General features: G+C 43.7%; 1 protein-coding gene across 1 annotated transcript; it reads right to left on the bottom strand.

Annotated features, from left to right (window-relative positions):
* Positions 1-1,683: 1,683 nt before the first annotated feature.
* On the bottom strand, positions 1,684-26,133 carry phf19 (PHD finger protein 19; the record flags this gene model as incomplete). Its single annotated transcript, XM_080532425.1, has 14 exons — positions 1,684-2,083; positions 3,406-3,531; positions 3,871-3,956; positions 7,401-7,467; positions 8,165-8,299; positions 10,389-10,456; positions 11,745-11,865; positions 13,894-13,962; positions 14,435-14,530; positions 15,054-15,202; positions 15,911-16,011; positions 18,692-18,787; positions 25,220-25,301; positions 25,957-26,133. 14 exons carry the CDS (start codon positions 26,131-26,133, stop codon positions 1,684-1,686), a joined length of 1,773 nt encoding a protein of 590 aa, XP_080388551.1.

Raw genomic sequence — 26,133 nt, forward strand, 5'->3', positions numbered from 1 at the left:
CATCACCTGGTCTCTGGGTTTAACCACTACCATCACCTGGTCTCTGGGTTTAACCACTACCATCACCTGGTCTCTGGGTTCTGGTCTGACCTCTCTGGTCTGGTCTGACCTCAGCTCTCTGGTTGAGCTTAACTCTGGTGGACCATCAGCTCAGGGCAGCAGTAACGTGCCAGCTATCATACTCTCTCTAACTTAAACAGGTTCGTATTAATTTCAAATACATCTAGAAATCAAACGTCAGAAGGATGATGCCGTTGAGAAGGGCCTCTAGAGAGGAGAGGAGAGGAGGAGGAGGGTGTGGGTGAGGAGGAGGAGAGGAGAGGAGGATGATGCCGTTCAGAAGGGCCTCTCGTTCTGTCTGGGATTCTACATCTACGTCTCAGACACACAAGTGATGAAATGTTCGCAAAATACTAAAAGGGGGAAAAAACAAACGCAGTCTAAAAGTTTTTTTTGTTAATAATAATAATAAAAATAATAATAATAATAATAATAATAATAATAATAATATGCATATAGCAGTTGGCTTCTGATCTTTTTTGTGATATAATCAATTAAAATTATTTGTGTAAAATATATTTGGTTATTTAGAAACATTAATACTTGCATAGTTTATGATATGTGTCAATAGTGCAAGGGAGAGAGAGGGGGGACAATAAACAATGTTTATAGAACATGAATAAACAATGTTTATAGAACATGAATAAACAATGTTTATAGAACATTAATAAACAATGTTTATAGAACATTAATAAACAATGTTTATAGAAGCGCATGGTTTGTCTTGTATCAGGTACAGGTTGGTGTCCAATCAGCATGAAGGAATGTTGAAGTTTTGTAAGTTTTACAGCCAATCAACAAAGACAACACTACAACTGTCTGTCTGTCTGTCACATGTGTGTGAGTGTGTGTGTATGTAGGTATGTGTGTGTGTGTGTGTATGTGTGTGTGTGTGTGTGTGTGTGTGTGTGTGTATGCGTGTGTGTATGTGTGTAGGTAGGTAGGTAGGTATGTGTGTGTGTATGTGTGTAGGTAGGTATGTATGTGTATGTGTGTAGGTAGGTAGGTATGTGTATGTGTGTGTGTGTGTGTGTGTGTGTATGTGTGTGTGTAGGTAGGTAGGTATGTGTATGTGTGTGTGTGTGTGTGTGTAGACATCTTTTGATATTGAAAGAGCATAAGTTACAGTAGTGACACACACACACACACACACACACACACACACACACACAGGGGTATCATCTACAGAAGCAACACAGACATGTTAAACGAGTAAAAAAAATGTAGTTATGCTGTGATTGGCTGAGCTAGGCAGGGGGGGCGGGGTCAGGTGGTCAGTAGGGGGCGTGGTCAGTAGATCAGGTGGTCAGTAGGGGGCATGGTCAGTAAAGGGGCGTGGTCAGTAGGGGGCGTGGTCAGTAGGGGGCGTGGTCAGTAGGGCGTGGTCAGCAGGTCAGGTGGACAGTCTGTCAGGTGGTCAGTAGGGGGCGTGGTCAGTAGGGCGTGGTCAGTACGGGGTGTGGTCAGTAGGGCGTGGTCAGTAGGGCGTGGTCAGTAGGGTCCGTGGTCAGTAGGGCGTGGTCAGTAGGGTCCGTGGTCAGTAGGGCGTGGTCAGTAGGGCGTGGTCAGTAGGGCGTGGTCAGTAGGGTCCGTGGTCAGTAGGGCGTGGTCAGTAGGGCGTGGTCAGTAGGGCGTGGTCCCCTCCCACTCCAGCAGGTACTGGACCACACCCTGGGGCGTGACGCGCCGGGCCAGCACCTGGTAGCGCTCCCCGCAGGTCAGCCGGCCCGCGGCGCCGAAGTAGCTGGTGATGGACGACTTCAGCAGGGACAGGGAGGGGCGGTCCTCCAGCATCCCAGAATGCACCTCCATCTCCCCGTCCTCCTCCTCCATCATCATCTCCTCCTCCTCCCCGTCCCCGTCCTCCTCGTCTCCGGGCAGGCCCATGGCGACCAGGTCCGTGTCCATGGCGACCAGGTCTGTGCCCATGGCGACCAGCAGGGGCGGGTCCTTCTTGGCCGCGGCGGGCAGCGCGGCGTAGTTAACGCTCGGGAACTTCCTCTTACGGCTGCCCACGCTCTTCCTGCAGTGACATCATCAACAACGTCATCATCAACAACATCAACAACAACAATCCTGGATTTGGCATTAGAGCCGGCGTCGAATGATTGCAAGGTCGGCAGATCGGCGGTTCGAGCCCCGGCTGGCCACATGTCGAGGTGTCCTTGAGCAAGACACTGAACCCCAAATTGCTCCCAGTGAGCGGGCCGGCGCCTTGCATGGTAACTTGCCACCATTGGTGTGTGAATGTGTGTGTGAATGGGTGAATGAGAGGCCGTTGTAAATCGCTTTGGATAAAGGTGCTATATACTGTAAGTCAGTCTATATAAGTCATCTATATAAGTCATCTATATAAGTCAGTCTATATAAGTCATCTATATAAGTCAGTCTATATAAGTCATCTATATAAGTCATCTATATAAGTCAGTCTATATAAGTCATCTATATAAGTCATCTATATAAGTCATCTATATAAGTCATCTATATAAGTCATCTATATAAGTCAGTCTATATAAGTCATCTATATAAGTCAGTCTATATAAGTCAGTCTATATAAGTCATCTATATAAGTCAGTCTATATAAGTCATCTATATAAGTCATCTATATAAGTCATCTATATAAGTCATCTATATAAGTCATCTATATAAGTCAGTCTATATAAGTCAGTCTATATAAGTCAGTCTATATAAGTCAGTCTGTATAAGTCATCTATATAAGTCAGTCTATATAAGTCATCTATATAAGTCAGTCTGTATAAGTCAGTCTATATAAGTCAGTCTATATAAGTCATCTATATAAGTCAGTCTATATAAGTCAGTCTATATAAGTCAGTCTATATAAGTCATCTATATAAGTCAGTCTATATAAGTCATCTATATACAGTAAGTCTATATAAGTCAGTCTGTATAAGTCTATAAAAGGGCAGTCCCTTTACCATTTCTCATGATTACTGATGATAGATGATTCACTCCCTTAGACAAATGTATTTGTTGTAAGTCGATTTGGATGAAGGCTGGGGGGAAGGAGTGAAAGAGGGGAGGGGTGTGTGTGTGTGTGTGTGTGTGTACCTGAAGTCGTAGGAGACGCAGGTGTGGGGGGGCGGAGATGCTGGTGGTGTGTGTGTGTGTGTGTGTGTGTGTGTGTGTGTGTGTGTGTGTACCTGAAGTCGTAGGAGACGCAGGTGTGGGGGGGCGGAGATGCTGGTGGTGTGTGTGTGTGTGTGTGTGTGTGTGTGTGTGTGTGTGTGTGTACCTGAAGTCGTAGGAGACGCAGGTGTGGGGGGGCGGGGGGGTGGAGTTGCTGGTGGTGTGTGTGTGTGTGTGTGTGTGTGTGTGTGTGTGTACCTGAAGTCGTAGGAGACGCAGGTGTGGGGGGGCGGGGGGGTGGAGATGCTGGTGGTGGCGGAGCCGGAGGTGCTGACGGCGTCTGTGGAGTCCAGGTCCAGACTGACGGTCCTGCCTGAGCTGCTGCTGAGAACACACACACACACACACGCGCACAGACACACACACACACACACACACACACACACACACAGACACAGAGACACACACACACACGCACGCACAGACACACGCACACACACACACACACACGCACACGCACAGACACAGAGACACACACACACACACACAGCAGAGGGTCAGGACCAAGGGTAGGGTACGTGTGTGTGTGTGTGTGTGTGTGTGCGTCTGTCTATCTGTCTGTCTGTCTGTGCGTGCGTGCGTGTGTCTGTGTCTGTCTAGAGTGTCTGTAGAGTTATCTGATTGTGTGTGTGTGTGTGTGTGTGTGTGTGCATGTGTGTGTACCTCTTTAAGCTCTGCAGCTCGTCCAGGGTGAAGTCAAAGATGTTGGCCATGTGGTGGTTGGTGCTCCAGGAGGACGTCAGCTCGTTCTGCAACAGCCAATCAGATCACAGCCCTCACCACAAACAGCCAATCAGATCACAGCCCTCACCACAAACAGCCAATCAGATCACAGCCCTCACCACAAACAGCCAATCAGATCACTCTCCAGCAGGGGTCACGAACTCCATTTGTCCAAGGGACAGAACTGTGGGGGCCGGACTTATATATATTTATATATATATTTATTTTATTTAGGCATAATTTGCGTATTATTGTTTAATATTTTCACTTTCTTACCAAATTAATGTTATTAATGGCTTATTACGGGTGTTAACAGACTCCTGACACCTATACTGCAGCCAGCCACCAGGGGGCGATCACAATATTTTGGCTTCACTTCATTATAATAACTTTAAGTTATCAATCAAGCAAAATGTCACTAACCCTAACCCTCAAACAACCTGAAGCGTAAAATTGACGTGGAAAACCGCAGCTTTAACGAGGACTGGACTGACAAGTACGCATTCATCTGCCAACATTTAGTAACGCAAAACCTGTAGCCTCATCTGCACTGAAACGGTAGCTGTTGAAAAACAATACAATCTTCATCGTTACAATTATACACGGCATGCAGCTTTCAGAGAATCAGACCCTGAGGAGTCATACTCTGAGGAGTCATACCCCGAGGAGTCATACCCTGAGGAGTCATACCCTGAGGAGTCATACTCTGAGGAGTCATACTCTGAGGAGTCATACTCTGAGGAGTCATACCCTGAGGAGTCATACTCTGAGGAGTCATACCCTGAGGAGTCATACCCTGAGGAGTCATACTCTGAGGAGTCATACCCTGAGGAGTCATACTCTGAGGAGTCATACTCTGAGGAGTCATACCCTGAGGAGTCATACTCTGAGGAGTCATACTCTGAGGAGTCATACCCTGAGGAGTCATACCCTGAGGAGTCATACTCTGAGGAGTCATACCCTGAGGAGTCATACTCTGAGGAGTCATACCCTGAGGAGTCATACCCTGAGGAGTCATACTCTGAGGAGTCATACTCTGAGTCATACCCTGAGGAGTCATACCCTGAGGAGTCATACCCTGAGGAGTCATACTCTGAGGAGTCATACCCTGAGGAGTCATACTCTGAGGAGTCATACCCTGAGGAGTCAGACCTTAAGGAGTCATACTCTGAGGAGTCATACCCTGAGGAGTCATACCCTGAGGAGTCATACTCTGAGGAGTCATACCCTGAGGAGTCATACCCTGAGGAGTCATACCCTGAGAGCTCATACCCTGAGGAGTCATACCCTGAGGAGTCATACTCTGAGGAGTCATACCCTGAGGAGTCTTACCCTGAGGAGTCATACCCTGAGGAGTCATACTCTGAGGAGTCATACCCTGAGGAGTCAGACCTTAAGGAGTCATACTCTGAGGAGTCATACTCTGAGGAGTCATACCCTGAGGAGTCATACCCTGAGGAGTCATACCCTGAGGAGTCATACCCTGAGGAGTCATACTGTGAGGAGTCATGCCCTGAGGAGTCATACCCTGAGGAGTCATACTGTGAGGAGTCATACTCTGAGGAGTCATACCCTGAGGAGTCATACTCTGAGGAGTCATACCCTGAGGAGTCATACTCTGAGGAGTCATACCCTGAGGAGTCATACCCTGAGGAGTCATACCCTGAGGAGTCATACCCTGAGGAGTCATACTCTGAGGAGTCATACTCTGAGGAGTCACACCCTGAGACCCATCGCAGAAAAATTGCAAACTTAAAAGCTGCACATGGACATGCTGCATATGGACATGCTGGATATGGACATGCTGCATATGGACATGCTGGATATGGACATGCTGGATATGGACATGCTGGATATGGACATGCTGCATATGGACATGCTGGATATGGACATGCTGGATATGGACATGCTGCATATGGACATGCTGCATATGGACATGCTGGATATGGACATGCTGCATATGGACATGCTGGATATGGACATGCTGGATATGGACATGCTGGATATGGACATGCTGGATATGGACATGCTGGATATGGACATGCTGCATATGGACATGCTGGATATGGACATGCTGCATATGGACATGCTGGATATGGACATGCTGGATATGGACATGCTGCATATGGACATGCTGGATATGGACATGCTGGATATGGACATGCTGCATATGGACATGCTGGATATGGACATGCTGGATATGGACATGCTGGATATGGACATGCTGGATATGGACATGCTGCATATGGACATGCTGGATATGGACATGCTGCATATGGACATGCTGGATATGGACATGCTGGATATGGACATGCTGGATATGGACATGCTGGATATGGACATGCTGCATATGGACATGCTGGATATGGACATGCTGGATATGGACATGCTGTATATGGACATGCCAGTGGAACTATTAGCAGAACGTTATCTGAACGAGAGGGCAGCTGGTGCATCTCTCTGTCTGGGTTCTACAAGCATAACAAGCCATTTACATCATTCATGTTTTGACTGAGAAGTTAGTTGTTATTTAAGTCACTTAAATAATTAATTAATGTAATTGAATACAATAAAATGTTAATTTAAAAAAAACATAACAATAAATAATTTAATCCTTTTAATATTGCATTTAAGTTACAAAATAATTAAATTAAGATTATATAATGATTAAAGCACTTTGAGCTGCAACGTTTGCAGGAAAAGCGCTATACAAATAAAGTTATTATGATTATTATTATTATTATTATTATAATTATTATTATTATTATAATTAGATCTATGAGTTTGTCCCCATTCTTGCATGGGAATAGGCGCTACGTCTGCCGCATTCCATTTAAAAGACGGGAATTAGTTTCAGCTTTGCTACTATACTATACTATTATATACTAGCATACTATACTACTATACTATACTATTATATACTAGCATACTATACTACTATACTATACTATTATATACTACTATACTATTATATACTACTATACTATACTACTATACTATACTATTATATACTATTATATACTACTATACTATTATATACTACTATACTATACTACTATACTATACTATACTATACTATTATACTATACTATTATATACTAGCATACTATACTACTATACTATAATATACTACTATACTACTATACTATTATATACTACTATACTATTATATACTACTATACTATACTATTATATACTACTATACTATACTATTATACTATTATATACTATTAAACTATACTACTATATACTACTATACACTACTATACTATACATACTACTATACTATACTACTATACTATTAAAATCTACTATACTATACTACTATACTATTATAATCTACTATACTATACTACTATACTATTATAATCTACTATACCAGCATGTCCACACACACACACACACACACACACACACACACACACACACACAGCCAATCAGCAGCCAGAGCAGAGAGGGGCGGGGCCTACATTGGGGATGGCGTCCTCCAGCAGCCATTTCGACCTCTTCTTCCTCCTCTTCTCCGCCGGCAGAGAACTAGACAGGAAGGGGAGGAGTCAGATAACCCAGAGGACATGGTTCCTCTCAAGGTGGCTTCCAGCCAGGGAGCGTTCTGTCTGTTACCTCACACTGTTCTTTACTCTCTCTCTCTCTATCTGCCTCCTCTCCTCTCCTCTCCTCCTCCATCCCTCCCTCTACCTGTTTTTCTTCTCCTCTCCCCTCCTCCCCTCCACCCTTCTACCTGTTCCTGCCCCCTCCTCTCCTCTCCTCCTCCTCTCCTCCCCCCTTCCTCTCCTCCCCCATCCCTCCCTCTACCTGTTTTTCTCCTCCTCCCTCCCTCCATCCTTCTACCTGTTCCTCCCTCCTCTCCATCCCTCCGTCTACCTGTTCTTCCCCCCTCCTCTCCTCCCTTCATCCCTCCATCCCTCCGTCTACCTGTTCTTCCCTCCTCCTCTCCTCCCTCTCCATCCCTCCGTCTACCTGTTCTTCCCTCCTCCTCTCCTCCCTCTCCATCCCTCCATCTACCTGTTCTTCCCTCCTCCTCTCCTCCCTCTCTATCCCTCCGTCTACCTGTTCTTCTCTCCTCCCTCTCCATCCCTCCATCTACCTGTTCTTCCCTCCTCCTCTCCTCCTCTCCATCCCTCCGTCTACCTGTTCTTCTCTCCTCCCTCTCCATCCCTCCGTCTACCTGTTCTTCCCTCCTCCTCTCCTCCCTCTCCATCCCTCCCTCTACCTGTTCTTCCCTCCTCCTCTCCTTCCTCTCCATCCCTCGTTCTCAGGGAACAGTTTGGAGGGGGGGTTGGGGGGGACCCGCGTCCGCAGCCTGAAGATGCACTTCCTCTTCTTCATCTCCTTCCCACAGAGGAACCTGCACACACACACACACGCACACGCACGCGCACACGCACGCGCACACGCACACGCACACACATTTTAAATGCTTTATTTATGTCCACATACATGTACAATTCTAAAGGACATAAATACTAACAGTGCATTTTGATATCATGGAAACAATCTGTTACAGTAATGCTGAGCCAACAACCAGTTATGCTACACACAGGATGTTATTCACACCAGATGATACTGGGTAGAGCAGCCATTTGAAGGCCTCTAACAACAGACTTATGAACATGGCCCAGGCTGCCAAATATGAAAACTACAAGTTGACATCTGTAGCCCAGTTGTGATATGGCCTGCTCCAGCTGTTGGTATTTCAAGATTTTGGTTAAAAAGGCTTCCCTCCTCTAGGCTATGGTCAAAGGTGCAGCCAACTTCTAGAATCAGCACCTCTCTGTGATTTCCATTGACAATTACAGCATCAGGGGTGTTTGCTGAAATATTAGAGAACACTCTTAATGACTCTTCGTCACTACACAGACTGAACATGCTAGGCTTTACAGACTGAACATGCTAGGCTTTACAGACTGAACATGCTAGGCTTTACAGACTGAACATGCTAGGCTTTACAGACTGAACATGCTAGGCTTTACAGACTGAACATGCTGGGCTTTACAGACTGAACATGCTAGGCTTTACAGACTGAACATGCTAGGCTTTACAGACTGAACATGCTAGGCTTTACAGACTGAACATGCTAGGCTTTACAGACTGAACATGCTAGGCTTTACAGACTGAACATGCTAGGCTTTACAGACTGAACATGCTGGGCTTTACAGACTGAACATGCTAGGCTTTACAGACTGAACATGCTAGGCTTTACAGACTGAATATGCTAGGCTTTACAGACTGAACATGCTAGGCTTTACAGTGGAGTGCTTGTACAGCGTTGCGGCAGGCCTGAATATGGAAAAGACACCCTCTGAAATCAGAACCACACACACACACACACACACACACACATGAAACCATGCCCCACATTCTGAATGGTTGTCATGCATATAAAGGGCTCTGCATATGTAGGCATGATGGAATTGTGGATCTGATTTCAGAGGGTGTCGTTTCCATATGCAGGCCTGCCGCAACGCTGTACAAACACTCCACTGTAAAGCCCAGCATGTTCAGTCTGTAAAGCCTAGCATGTTCAGTCTGTAAAGCCTAGCATGTTCAGTCTGTAAAGCCTAGCATGTTCAGTCTGTAAAGCCTAGCATGTTCAGTCTGTAAAGCCTAGCATGTTCAGTCTGTAAAGCCTAGCATGTTCAGTCTGTAAAGCCTAGCATGTTCAGTCTGTAAAGCCTAGCATGTTCAGTCTGTAAAGCCTAGCATGTTCAGTCTGTAAAGCCTAGCATGTTCAGTCTGTAAAGCCTAGCATGTTCAGTCTGTAAAGCCTAGCATGTTCAGTCTGTAAAGCCTAGCATGTTCAGTCTGTAAAGCCTAGCATGTTCAGTCTGTAAAGCCTAGCATGTTCAGTCTGTAAAGCCTAGCATGTTCAGTCTGTAGAGCCTAGCATGTTCAGTCTGTAAAGCCTAGCATGTTCAGTCTGTAAAGCCTAGCATGTTCAGTCTGTAAAGCCTAGCATGTTCAGTCTGTAAAGCCTAGCATGTTCAGTCTGTAAAGCCTAGCATGTTCAGTCTGTAAAGCCTAGCATGTTCAGTCTGTAAAGCCTAGCATGTTCAGTCTGTAAAGCCTAGCATGTTCAGTCTGTAAAGCCTAGCATGTTCAGTCTGTAAAGCCTAGCATGTTCAGTCTGTAAAGCCTAGCATGTTCAGTCTGTAGAGCCTAGCATGTTCAGTCTGTGTAGTGACGATTCAGAAGTGTTCTCTAATATTTCATCAAACACCCCCGATGCTGTAATTGTCAATGAAAATCACAGAGAGGTGCTGTGTGTGTGTGTGAGTGTATGTGTGTGTGTGAGTGTGTGAGTGTGTGTGTGAGTGTGCGTGCGTGCGTGTGAGTGTGCGTGTGCGCGTGTGTGAGTGTGTGTGTGAGTGTGCGTGCGTGTGCGTGTGTGTGTGTGTGTGTGTGCGTGCGTGTGTGTGTGCGTGTGTGTGTCTTACTTGCTCTTGTAGTTGTTCAGGGCGTCCAGCAGGTGTTGACCTCTCTCTGCCGGCACGGTGCTGGAGAGCTGAGGACACACAACTACACACTCAACACACACACCTGTACACAACTACACACTCAACACACACACCTGTACACAACTACACACTCAACACACACACACACACCTGTACACAACTACACACTCAACACACACACCTGTACACAACAACACAACTACACACACCTGTACACAACAACACAACTACACACTCAACACACACACCTGTACACAACACAACTACACACTCAACACACACACCTGTACACAACAACACAACTACACATTCAACACACACACCTGTACACAACAACACATCTACACACAACAACATTGTTGGACACAACAACCACACTATATAAGGGTGTTATAAACTTTCCTAGTTGGAACCCGAAGAGATGGGTCTTCAGTCTACGACGGAAGATGAGTCACTACCCATGAGTCACTACCCATCTTCCGTCGTAGATTGAAAACCTCCATCTCTTCAGGTTACCTTAACTGCTCCTCCTGAGACATCGACTGCCCCCCAGCACTGCGTCTCCTGAAGACACCCGCTTTTCCCCTCTACTGCGTCCCTAAAAACGTCTATTGCCCCCTTGTACTGTTTCTCTGTTTCTCCAGTGTCTAAATATTATTTAATTTTTAAAAATAAAAAACCTAGGTTTAGTAATCCAGCTCAGGCCCGGGGTCACTGATAGAGGAAAAACCTTCTTCTATCACCTTCTTACTCTTCCTGCTACGACTGGTGGACTGATGATTCACTTGCTTAGTCAAATGTATCGAGTCGCTTTGGAATAAGACGTCTGCTAAATGCCAAAAATGTAAAAATGTAAGTGTTGTTAAGGGTGTTCTAACCTTGCCCAGTTGGAAGTGGTGTTATACGGGTGTTATACGGGTGTTATAAGGGTGTTATAAGGGTGTTATACAGGTGTTATAAGGGTGTTATACAGGTGTTATAAGGGTGTTATTAAGGTGTTATACAGGTGTTATTAAGGTGTTATACAGGTGTTATACAGGTGTTATACAGGTGTTATAAGGGTGTTATACAGGTGTTATACAGGTGTTATACGGGTGTTATACGGGTGTTATACGGGTGTTAGTAGGGTGTTAGTAGGGTGTTAGTAGGGTGTTAGTAGGGTGTTAGTAGGGTGTTAGTAGGGTGTTAGTAGGGTGTTAGTAGGGTGTTAGTAGGGTGTTGGTAGGGTGTTGGTAGGGTGTTGGTAGGGTGTTGGTAGGGTGTTAGTAGGGTGTTAGTAGGGTGTTAGTAGGGTGTTAGTAGGGTGTTGGTAGGGTGTTATAAGGGTGTTATAACCTTGCCCAGTTGGAAGTGCTCCCAGTTGTTGGAGACGAAGGTGAGGATCTCCTCCAGCTCAAAGTATTTCTTCTTACTCTGGACGCCCAGGTTATACAGCGCCAGGTGCACCACGTCTACCCTGAGGGGCGACAACACGGTAATAACACTGTAATAACACGGTAACACGGTAATAACACTGTAATAACACTGTAACACGGTAACAACACTGTAATAACACTGTAATAACACTATAACAACACTGTAATAACACTGTAACACGGTAATAACACTGTAATAACACTGTAATAACACGGTAACAACACGGTAACACGGTAATAACACTGTAACACGGTAATAACACTGTAATAACACTGTAACACTGTAATAACACTGTAATAACACTGTAATAACACTGTAATAACACTGTAATAACACTGTAATAACACTGTAATAACACTGTAATAACACTGTAATAACACTGTAACACGGTAACAACACTGTAATAACACTGTAATAACACTGTAACAACACGGTAACAACACGGTAACAACACTGTAATAACACTGTAACACTGTAATAACACTGTAATAACACTGTAATAACACTGTAACACTGTAATAACACTGTAATAACACTGTAATAACACTGTAATAACACTGTAACACGGTAACAACACAGTAATAACACTGTAACACAGTAATAACACGGTAATAACACTGTAACACGGTAATAACACTGTAACACGGTAATAACACTGTAACACTGTAATAACACAGTAATAACACTGTAACACAGTAATAACACTGTAATAACACTGTAACACGGTAATAACACTGTAACACTGTAATAACACAGTAATAACACTGTAACACAGTAATAACACTGTAATAACACTGTAACACGGTAATAACACTGTAACACGGTAATAACACTGTAACACTGTAATAACACTGTAATAACACTGTAACACGGTAATAACACTGTAATAACACTGTAACACGGTAATAACACTGTAACACAGTAATAACACTGTAACACTGTAATAACACTGTAACACGGTAATAACACTATAATAACACTATAACCAGGGGTGCACATAACTGGTGCGCCAGTGCGCATGCGTCGCCAAAATGCATGCTGCGCGGCAGATCAGCCGCATGAACGCGCTCTTGCACACCAACAGCTGGAAGCGCTGGGAGAGGAATTTACTTCCTCAAAATCCACCTGCTGACTGCTGCATCACTGAGGCCCCACTAAGTAACTATTTGCCGTCCCTCAGCCGAAGGCCCGACGAGTAATCCATCACAACAGTCGACAGACGACGACCACGGCGACTCCCCTCACGAAAACATTCGGAAAGTATCGTAACTCGTACTTTCATTCCGCGTATCGCACGGTTATCACGGTTATCACGCCGCCACATGAAAATTCAGTCCCGAACGACTTGTCGCTAAAAGGAAAAACAACACCAAGGGACACGTTTCTTTTCTCTGAAGCTTTCAAACGTTCAGACGTTTGTTTTACAGCTTCATTATCGCACCTCGACCCCTGACCCAGGGAATATGGTTGGGAATTCTATTAGAAAAAAAAGGCTTTGTTGCACAATCAAAATAATGAGCTATTTAAAGTGATAGCCTACTACATTCTCTACCATGGTTGAAATTGAGGACAGTATTAACAGCAGTCAAGAGAGCAGTGATGATGATGATGATTAAGCTTGTAGCATAAATAAATGAACTTTTTGTTGAAAAGTTGATTTCAGTGTTTACAGAACAGAGCAGTGCTTAAAGAGATGTCAGTTGATTTCATTGTGTTTAAAGAACAGACATTCAGTTAGTGCTTAAAGAGATGTCAGTTGATTTCATTGTGTTTAAAGGAGTCTGACAGACTTTCATGCTTAAAGAGCAGTCATTTGATTTTGCATTTGTTTCTTTTGTTTTGCACACAATCATTTGTTCGTTCATCTTTATTTATGAACAAATGTCGTTTTGCTAATATAAGTTATCCATGTATCCCTTTTTTATCCATCCTGTGGGACGGGTCGTGACTCGCGAGCTCGGGGAGCACCAAGCAGCATCCCTAGGTGCTCCTCTGAGCACTGGCCCCAAAAAGTTATGTGCACCCCTGTATATAACACTGTAACACACTAATAACACTGAAATGTTACCATCTGAGCGGCAGGCGTTTGATGTATTCCACTCCTTTATTACAAACTGAACAGATGAACAGATAGAACCTGGAGGAGAGAGGGAGGGAGGGGAAGAGGGAGGGAGGGAGGTAGGGAAGGAGGGGAGGGAGGTAGGGGAGAAGGGAAGGAGGGTGGAGAGGAGGGAGGGAGGAGGGAGGGGGGGAGGGAGGAGGGAGGAGAGAAGAGGGAGGGAGGGTGGAGAGGAGGGAGGGTGGAGAGGAGGGAGAGAGGGAGGGAGGGATCAGATTAGAGGTGGATACTGACCAACCACAGCATTCTGAACAGTAAGTCAACAGCCAATCATAATCCTCCATGTTGACATGTCAGAGCACAGTGTGTGTGTGTGTGTGTGTGTCCAGGTGTTGGGAGGTGTGTGTGTGTGTGTGTTTGTGTGTGTGTGCGTGTGTGTCCAGGTGTGTGTGTGTGTGTGTGTGTGTGTGTGTGTGTCCAGGTGTGGGGAGGTGTGTGTGTGTGTGTGTGTGTGTGTGTGTGTCCAGGTGTGGGGAGGTGTGTGTGTTACCTGTCTCCGAACATCATGCTCTCCTGCAGACACTGGGTACAGGCCTCGTGGAACCACTGCTCACACCGGAAACACTGGAGCATCTTCAAATACCACCTACACACACACACACACACACACACACACACACACACACACACCAGATCAGCACCTATTTATTTTATTGTTATTTATTAGTTTATTTATTAGTCCCTGAGTTAGCTGGGCAGCTGAATGACATCAGCATCCCTGGGCAGGTAAACACACAGGGGAAACACGGCCTCAGGTGTTATTAACTATTTAAAACAGAACTACAGGTCATCACATCAAACAGAAGAAGTAGAAAGAGATATCGATATAGAAACACACGCTAGGTCAGACTAGGAACACGCTAGGAACACGCTAGGAACACGCTAGGTCAGACTAGGAACACACCTACAGTTCGGGGCCAGTAAGCTGAGAAGGTAACATTCCCTATGTGCCATAAGGGCCTCCGTACTGCGTATATAAGGTAACCGCAGTCTAGTCTGGTGTCAGTCTGGTGTGTGTGCGTGTGTGTGTGGGACGTACTCCCCCGGGCCTCCACAGTAGCAGTAGGCCTGGTGTGTGTGTGTGTGTGTGTGTGTGTGTGTGTACGTACTCCCCCGGGCCCCCGCAGTAGCAGTAGCTGTGTTGGTGGTTGGTGCGGTGCAGCGCGTCCCAGGTCAGCTCCTCGGGCCGGTAGGCCAGCACCTGCTTCATGGCCTGCAGGGCCTTCGCTATGGGGCCCTTCTTCAGGGCGCCCCCTTTCTGTGGAGGACCGAATTACACACACATTACACACATTACATTACACACATGACATTACACACATGACATTACACACATGACATTACACACATTACACTACACACATTACACTACACACATTACATTACACACATTACATTACACACACATTACATTACACACATGACATTACACACATGACATTACACACATGACATTACACACATTACACTACACACATTACACTACACACATTACATTACACACATTACATTACACACACATTACATTACACAGATTACATTACACACACATGACATTACACACATTACACTACACACATTACATTACACACATTACATTACACACATTACATTACACACATTCAGGGTTCGACAGTAACGCTTGGCCGGAGCAAGTAAAGCATTCTCCGGGTGTGTTTGCGCCCGACGACGCTGCTGGATGTTTACCTGTGTGCAGGAAGAACAACAGACGGCGCAGGCGCCAGACCAGACTAGATGATCGTGAGTGAAGATATTATTATAGCGTACGCGCCTGTCGATCACCCGTCACATCGCGTACGCTTTTGATAATATCTTCACTCCACGATCGTCTAGTCTGGTCTTACTTGCTCCGGGCAAGCGGGCAAGCGTTACTTTCGAACCCTGTACATTACATACATACACACACACACACACACACACACACACACAGGGTCATGTGACTCACCCGAACAGCGAGGGCGAAGATGCAGCGTCGGCAGAACCAGGGAGATGAGCCAGGGTCTGCAGCACCCTCTACCTGGGGGAGGTGGCACTGCTGGTGGTAGCCTGCACACACACACACACACACACACACACACACACACACACACACACACACACACACACACACACACACACACACACACACACACACACACAGTTCATTGGGAGACATTCAGTTACGTTTGTAGCTGTACAGCAACCATCCTACACACACATACTAACACAACCATCCTACACACACATACTAACACAACCATCCTACACACACATACTAACACAACCATCCTACACACACATACTAACACAACCATCCTACACATCCAATACTAACACAACCATCCTACACACACATACTAACACAACCATCCTACACACACATACTAACACAACCATCCTACACTAGGGCTGCAACGATTAGTCGACATAATCGACGACGTCGATCATAAAAACTCGTCGACGTGGAATTTTAGTGTCGACGCATCGTATAAATAAATAAAATAAAATAAATTAAAAACTTTTTTTTTTTCTTTTTTTCTTTTTAAACGGGAGCCATGCAAGAATCAGCTGGGTAAGTTTTAGCTAACGTTGTTAGCCAACTGGCTAACATTATATTGTTAGGGTCGTAATGTTTATGTTAGCTTTACTGTTACGTGTTGGAAAACAACGTCTCATGGACAGGGCTGTACATGCTATGAGCGTTTGTGCTATTAATTTATTTGCCCTGTGGCACGCGTGTGACAGACAGAGGCGCTTGTATGTAACGTTACGTAGCAGGGGTTTTCCATGTTGAAGCCAGGAGAACGCGAGATGAAATGAAGTGAGGGGTGGTCGCTATTAAAATACCAGGTAGTCATGGTGGATGATCATGAATGATGCTTGATAAGTGAATGCTATTTCAATTATGTTGAGTCCACCAGCGAGCTGTCTGTAAGATAAACAGCGCCAAGCGTAGCCTACTAACGTGAGCTGTCTGTAGTCTAGCCAGCAATGCTAGCTAGCCAATCAACTAGCTCTGTGAGCAGCTGTAGCTTGGCGTAACGTTAGGTTAGATAGCTAGTTAAGCCGGATTTATGCTTCTGCGTCGCCATTTACGCGCAGCGAAAAGCCACACGACTAATCGCGACTAATCTGGAAAATAATCGACAGATTAGGCGACTACCAAAATAATCGTTAGTTGCAGCCCTATCGTACACATCCGATACTAACACAACCATCCTACACATCCAATACTAACACAACCATCCTACACATACAATATTAACACAGAGGATGTACAGATGAGGGTTAACAGATACAACAGCATTACTTAGTGATGCTCCGATCTGATCGGCGCCGATCGGTATCGGCCGATATGACCTTGATCGGTTTTGATCGGAGTTCTCAAAACGGCCGATCAAACATGACCGATCAGTTTACAAAATGGCGTCGCCAGTCTGGAAATATTACACAGTGTCGGAAAGAGACAACAAATATGCCGTTTGTAATGTCTGCTCAAAAGAAATACCTCGCGGAGGAACGCACGCAAGGTCTTTCAATACCACGAATATCATACGGCATTTGCTGCGTTCGTCGATTCGCTCAGAGAGCGCCGAAGCGCACACTGGGCTCGACGTCATAAAGGGACCGAGTGCTTTGATTGGACGAGAGGCGTTCCACGAGTGCTGGTCAGAGTTCCAGCGCGACTTCACGAGCGTAGTGTAGGTAGTGTTCACCGACGTCATGTGACCCCGCGAGCAGGAAGTCACTTGGCCCATAGCAACAACAACTATTAGCGCGTGAGTTTTAGGTCTTCCTCTGTGCCCCTTGCACAAGTGTAGATAGCGAGCGACTTTTCAGCAGCAGGACATATTTTAGATGATAAGAGGAACAGGCTGAGTGCCAAAAACGCTGAGATGCTTGTATTTCTCAAGGCTAATCTGCCAGTGATGCTGCTTAATCAGAAGTAAGGTTTGAGTCTGAAATCTCCTTAGGTGCAATGTTTTGTTTTTTTGTTTTATTGATTATTGCTGACTTGCTGTCTTATCTCCTCCTAAATATGACTTGAAACTGACTGACTTGAAACAGTATTTTATATTTGGCTATAGCCTGTTTATGTTGCAGTTTAGTTTGGGTATGTTTATTGTTCCTCAGGAAAGCTACAGTTACAGTATAAGCTCCAAGTTCTCTAAGAGCCCCTAGTTCCTCTCATTCGAGTGGAATGTTGCACATTTGATGTGACAGTGTACATTTTATTTATTATGATTTTTATTTTCACATTTTATTTGTTTTTCCTGAAGTAAGCTACAGGTGGTTGTGAATTCAATAAAACAGATGGTCGTCAATTCATGATACTTTCTCATCTCCTAATTTCATTTAAATACTTAATATACAATGTCAATGGTGTTAAGAATAATTTAAAACATAAATAATGCTACACAATAAATAGAATGCTTCAATTGCCATTTTCGACGCTGTGATCGGTGATCGGTGATATCGGATCGGCAGATCACTGATTCCAGTGATCGGTGATCGGCACCAAAAACCCTGATCGGAGCATCTCTAGCATTACTGTAAAACTATATCTACTCACACACACACACACACACACAGACACACACACACACCAGACACACACACAACACACCACACACACCTCTCCAGTTTGTCTTTCAGTGACAGAGACACCTCTAGTGTAACCATGGTTACTGTGCCCGTCGATTACACACCCCGATATTAACCAGCGACGGTAACCGTGGTAACTCACCTATGCCACACTTGCCACAGATGAGGATCTCGTTGTCGGAGTCCAGGACCGCCTCGGAACACACAGAACACCTAGGCTCCTCCCCCGGAACGCCCGCTGAGGACCAATCAACAACCTTCAAACTGTCATCATCAACAACCTTCAAACTGTCATCATCAACAACCTTCAAACTGTCATCATCAACCTTCAAACTGTCATCATCAACAACCTTCAAACTGTCATCAACAACCTTCAAACTGTCATCATCAACCTTCAAACTGTCATCAACAACCTTCAAACTGTCATCATCAACCTTCAAACTGTCATCATCAACCTTCAAACTGTCATCAACAACCTTCAAACTGTCATCATCAACCTTCAAACTGTCATCATCAACCTTCAAACTGTCATCAACAACCTTCAAACTGTCATCAACAACCTTCAAACTGTCATCATCAACCTTCAAACTGTCATCATCAACCTTCAAACTGTCATCATCAACCTTCAAACTGTCATCAACAACCTTCAAACTGTCATCATCAACCTTCAAACTGTCATCATCAACCTTCAAACTGTCATCATCAACCTTCAAACTGTCATCATCAACCTTCAAACTGTCATCATCAACCTTCAAACTGTCATCATCAACCTTCAAACTGTCATCATCAACCTTCAAACTGTCATCATCAACCTTCAAACTGTCATCATCAACCTTCAAACTGTCATCATCAACCTTCAAACTGTCATCAACAACCTTCAAACTGTCATCATCAACAACCTTCAAACTGTCATCATCAACCTTCAAACTGTCATCAACAACCTTCAAACTGTCATCATCAACCTTCAAACTGTCATCATCAACCTTCAAACTGTCATCATCAACCTTCAAACTGTCATCATCAACCTTCAAACTGTCATCATCAACCTTCAAACTGTCATCAACAACAACCTTCAAACTGTCATCATCAACCTTCAAACTGTCATCATCAACCTTCAAACTGTCATCATCAACCTTCAAACTGTCATCATCAACAACCTTCAAACTGTCATCATCAACCTTCAAACTGTCATCAACAACCTTCAAACTGTCATCATCAACCTTCAAACTGTCATCATCAACCTTCAAACTGTCATCATCAACCTTCAAACTGTCATCATCAACCTTCAAACTGTCATCATCAACCTTCAAACTGTCATCATCAACCTTCAAACTGTCATCAACAACCTTCAAACTGTCATCATCAACCTTCAAACTGTCATCATCAACCTTCAAACTGTCATCATCAACAACCTTCAAACTGTCATCATCAACCTTCAAACTGTCATCAACAACCTTCAAACTGTCATCATCAACCTTCAAACTGTCATCATCAACCTTCAAACTGTCATCATCAACAACCTTCAAACTGTCATCATCAACCTTCAAACTGTCATCATCAACCTTCAAACTGTCATCATCAACAACCTTCAAACTGTCATCATCAACAACCTTCAAACTGTCATCATCAACCTTCAAACTGTCATCAACAACCTTCAAACTGTCATCATCAACCTTCAAACTGTCATCATCAACCTTCAAACTGTCATCATCAACCTTCAAACTGTCATCATCAACCTTCAAACTGTCATCATCAACCTTCAAACTGTCATCATCAACCTTCAAACTGTCATCATCAACAACCTTCAAACTGTCATCATCAACCTTCAAACTGTCATCATCAACCTTCAAACTGTCATCATCAACCTTCAAACTGTCATCATCAACCTTCAAACTGTCATCATCAACCTTCAAACTGTCATCATCAACCTTCAAACTGTCATCATCAACCTTCAAACTGTCATCATCAACCTTCAAACTGTCATCATCAACCTTCAAACTGTCATCATCAACAACCTTCAAACTGTCATCATCAACCTTCAAACTGTCATCATCAACAACCTTCAAACTGTCATCATCAACCTTCAAACTGTCATCATCAACCTTCAAACTGTCATCATCAACAACCTTCAAACTGTCATCATCAACCTTCAAACTGTCATCATCAACCTTCAAACTGTCATCATCAACCTTCAAACTGTCATCATCAACCTTCAAACTGTCATCATCAACCTTCAAACTGTCATCATCAACCTTCAAACTGTCATCATCAACCTTCAAACTGTCATCATCAACCTTCAAACTGTCATCATCAACCTTCAAACTGTCATCATCAACCTTCAAACTGTCATCATCAACCTTCAAACTGTCATCATCAACCTTCAAACTGTCATCAACAACCTTCAAACTGTCATCATCAACCTTCAAACTGTCATCATCAACCTTCAAACTGTCATCATCAACCTTCAAACTGTCATCATCAACCTTCAAACTGTCATCATCAACCTTCAAACTGTCATCATCAACCTTCAAACTGTCATCATCAACCTTCAAACTGTCATCATCAACAACCTTCAAACTGTCATCATCAACCTTCAAACTGTCATCAACAACCTTCAAACTGTCATCATCAACCTTCAAACTGTCATCATCAACCTTCAAACTGTCATCATCAACCTTCAAACTGTCATCATCAACCTTCAAACTGTCATCATCAACCTTCAAACTGTCATCATCAACCTTCAAACTGTCATCATCAACCTTCAAACTGTCATCATCAACCTTCAAACTGTCATCATCAACCTTCAAACTGTCATCAACAACCTTCAAACTGTCATCATCAACCTTCAAACTGTCATCATCAACCTTCAAACTGTCATCATCAACCTTCAAACTGTCATCATCAACCTTCAAACTGTCATCATCAACCTTCAAACTGTCATCATCAACCTTCAAACTGTCATCATCAACCTTCAAACTGTCATCATCAACAACCTTCAAACTGTCATCATCAACCTTCAAACTGTCATCATCAACCTTCAAACTGTCATCATCAACCTTCAAACTGTCATCATCAACCTTCAAACTGTCATCATCAACCTTCAAACTGTCATCAACAACCTTCAAACTGTCATCATCAACCTTCAAACTGTCATCATCAACCTTCAAACTGTCATCATCAACCTTCAAACTGTCATCATCAACCTTCAAACTGTCATCATCAACCTTCAAACTGTCATCATCAACCTTCAAACTGTCATCATCAACCTTCAAACTGTCATCATCAACAACCTTCAAACTGTCATCATCAACCTTCAAACTGTCATCAACAACCTTCAAACTGTCATCATCAACAACCTTCAAACTGTCATCATCAACCTTCAAACTGTCATCATCAACCTTCAAACTGTCATCAACAACCTTCAAACTGTCATCAACAACCTTCAAACTGTCAATCATCAACAACCTTCAAACTGTCATCATCAACCTTCAAACTGTCATCATCAACCTTCAAACTGTCATCATCAACCTTCAAACTGTCATCATCAACCTTCAAACTGTCATCATCAACCTTCAAACTGTCATCATCATCAACCTTCAAACTGTCATCAACAACCTTCAAACTGTCATCATCAACCTTCAAACTGTCATCAACAACCTTCAAACTGTCATCATCAACCTTCAAACTGTCATCATCAACCTTCAAACTGTCATCATCAACCTTCAAACTGTCATCATCAACCTTCAAACTGTCATCATCAACCTTCAAACTGTCATCATCAACCTTCAAACTGTCATCATCATCAACCTTCAAACTGTCATCAACAACCTTCAAACTGTCATCATCAACCTTCAAACTGTCATCAACAACCTTCAAACTGTCATCATCAACCTTCAAACTGTCATCATCAACCTTCAAACTGTCATCATCAACCTTCAAACTGTCATCATCAACCTTCAAACTGTCATCAACAACCTTCAAACTGTCATCATCAACCTTCAAACTGTCATCATCATCCTTCAAACTGTCATCATCAACAACCTTCAAACTGTCATCATCAACAACCTTCAAACTGTCATCATCAACCTTCAAACTGTCATCATCAACCTTCAAACTGTCATCAACAACCTTCAAACTGTCATCATCAACCTTCAAACTGTCATCATCAACCTTCAAACTGTCATCATCAACCTTCAAACTGTCATCATCAACCTTCAAACTGTCATCATCAACCTTCAAACTGTCATCAACAACCTTCAAACTGTCATCATCAACCTTCAAACTGTCATCATCAACCTTCAAACTGTCATCATCAACCTTCAAACTGTCATCATCAACAACCTTCAAACTGTCATCATCAACCTTCAAACTGTCATCATCAACAACCTTCAAACTGTCATCATCAACCTTCAAACTGTCATCATCAACCTTCAAACTGTCATCATCAACCTTCAAACTGTCATCATCAACCTTCAAACTGTCATCATCAACCTTCAAACTGTCATCATCAACCTTCAAACTGTCATCATCAACCTTCAAACTGTCATCATCAACCTTCAAACTGTCATCATCAACCTTCAAACTGTCATCATCAACCTTCAAACTGTCATCATCAACCTTCAAACTGTCATCATCAACCTTCAAACTGTCATCATCAACCTTCAAACTGTCATCATCAACAACCTTCAAACTGTCATCATCAACCTTCAAACTGTCATCATCAACAACCTTCAAACTGTCATCATCAACCTTCAAACTGTCATCATCAACCTTCAAACTGTCATCATCAACCTTCAAACTGTCATCATCAACCTTCAAACTGTCATCATCAACCTTCAAACTGTCATCATCAACAACCTTCAAACTGTCATCATCAACCTTCAAACTGTCATCATCAACCTTCAAACTGTCATCATCAACCTTCAAACTGTCATCATCAACCTTCAAACTGTCATCATCAACCTTCAAACTGTCATCAACAACCTTCAAACTGTCATCAACAACCTTCAAACTGTCATCATCAACCTTCAAACTGTCATCAACAACCTTCAAACTGTCATCATCAACCTTCAAACTGTCATCATCAACCTTCAAACTGTCATCATCAACCTTCAAACTGTCATCATCAACCTTCAAACTGTCATCATCAACCTTCAAACTGTCATCATCAACCTTCAAACTGTCATCATCAACCTTCAAACTGTCATCAACAACCTTCAAACTGTCATCAACAACCTTCAAACTGTCATCATCAACCTTCAAACTGTCATCATCAACCTTCAAACTGTCATCATCAACCTTCAAACTGTCATCATCAACCTTCAAACTGTCATCATCAACCTTCAAACTGTCATCATCAACCTTCAAACTGTCATCATCAACCTTCAAACTGTCATCATCAACCTTCAAACTGTCATCATCAACCTTCAAACTGTCATCATCAACCTTCAAACTGTCATCATCAACCTTCAAACTGTCATCATCAACCTTCAAACTGTCATCATCAACCTTCAAACTGTCATCATCAACCTTCAAACTGTCATCATCAACAACCTTCAAACTGTCATCATCAACCTTCAAACTGTCATCATCAACCTTCAAACTGTCATCATCAACCTTCAAACTGTCATCAACAACCTTCAAACTGTCATCAACAACCTTCAAACTGTCATCAACAACCTTCAAACTGTCATCATCAACCTTCAAACTGTCATCATCAACCTTCAAACTGTCATCATCAACCTTCAAACTGTCATCATCAACCTTCAAACTGTCATCATCAACCTTCAAACTGTCATCATCAACCTTCAAACTGTCATCATCAACCTTCAAACTGTCATCATCAACCTTCAAACTGTCATCATCAACCTTCAAACTGTCATCAACAACCTTCAAACTGTCATCATCAACCTTCAAACTGTCATCATCAACCTTCAAACTGTCATCATCAACCTTCAAACTGTCATCATCAACCTTCAAACTGTCATCATCAACCTTCAAACTGTCATCATCAACCTTCAAACTGTCATCATCAACCTTCAAACTGTCATCATCAACCTTCAAACTGTCATCATCAACCTTCAAACTGTCATCATCAACCTTCAAACTGTCATCATCAACCTTCAAACTGTCATCAACAACCTTCAAACTGTCATCATCAACCTTCAAACTGTCATCATCAACCTTCAAACTGTCATCATCAACCTTCAAACTGTCATCATCAACCTTCAAACTGTCATCATCAACAACCTTCAAACTGTCATCATCAACCTTCAAACTGTCATCATCAACCTTCAAACTGTCATCATCAACCTTCAAACTGTCATCATCAACCTTCAAACTGTCAACATCATCAACCTTCAAACTGTCATCATCAACAACCTTCAAACTGTCATCAACAACCTTCAAACTGTCATCATCAACCTTCAAACTGTCATCATCAACCTTCAAACTGTCATCATCAACCTTCAAACTGTCATCATCAACCTTCAAACTGTCATCATCAACCTTCAAACTGTCATCATCAACCTTCAAACTGTCATCATCAACCTTCAAACTGTCATCATCAACCTTCAAACTGTCATCATCAACCTTCAAACTGTCATCAACAACCTTCAAACTGCCATCATCCCCCTGACCTCTGACCTCTGACCTCTGACCTCTGACCCACCATGCTGTATGTCCTTCCAGAGGACCCAGAACATGGAGTTGTCTTCAAACGTGACGAAGCAGCTCTGCTTGGAGGGGCTGACCTACACACACACACACACACACACACACACACACACACACACACACACACACACACACACACACACACACACACACACACACACACAGAGCGATCAGACAGGTGGTAAAGATGACTAGCCACCACTTCATCAAGTCATTACTTGTTATAACTAAGTTATTAATATTGATTTGTATTTCTGAGAGTCCAGACAGCGCAGGGGAGGCTGGTGGAGGTGGGGCCAGGAGCATACCCTCTGCATATTCCCCAGGTTAGAGGTTAGAGGTTAGAGGTTAGAGGGTAGAGGTTAGAGGGTAGAGGGTAGAGGGTAGAGGTTAGAGGTTAGAGGTTAGAGGGTAGAGGTTAGAGGGTAGAGGTTAGAGGTTAGAGGGTAGAGGGTAGAGGTTAGAGGGTAGAGGTTAGAGGGTAGAGGGTAGAGGTTAGAGGTTAGAGGTTAGAGGGTAGAGGTTAGAGGGTAGAGGTTAGAGGTTAGAGGTTAGAGGTTAGAGGGTAGAGGGTAGAGGGTAGAGGTTAGAGGGTAGAGGTTAGAGGTTAGAGGGTAGAGGGTAGAGGTTAGAGGTTAGAGGGTAGAGGTTAGAGGGTAGAGGGTAGAGAGTAGAGAGTAGAGGTTAGAGGTTAGAGGTCAGGGGTCAGGGGTCAGGGGTCAGGGGTCATACCCTCTGTATCTTGCCCAGGTAGTAGAGTCCGTCAGACCAGCAGCAGAGGACGTACTGGCCCAGGGTCAGGCTGCTCTCCAGCACGCTGCTGCGCCCGCGCTTCTGAGGGCTGCGCTGGGGCTGCAGGTCCTCAGGCTCCGAGCCGCAGTACTCCTCTCTGTAGGCCGACTCCAGCAT

Source organism: Nansenia antarctica, assembly GCF_963989245.1.
Source record: "Nansenia antarctica genome assembly, chromosome: 5".
Classification (NCBI taxonomy): domain Eukaryota; kingdom Metazoa; phylum Chordata; class Actinopteri; order Argentiniformes; family Microstomatidae; genus Nansenia; species Nansenia antarctica.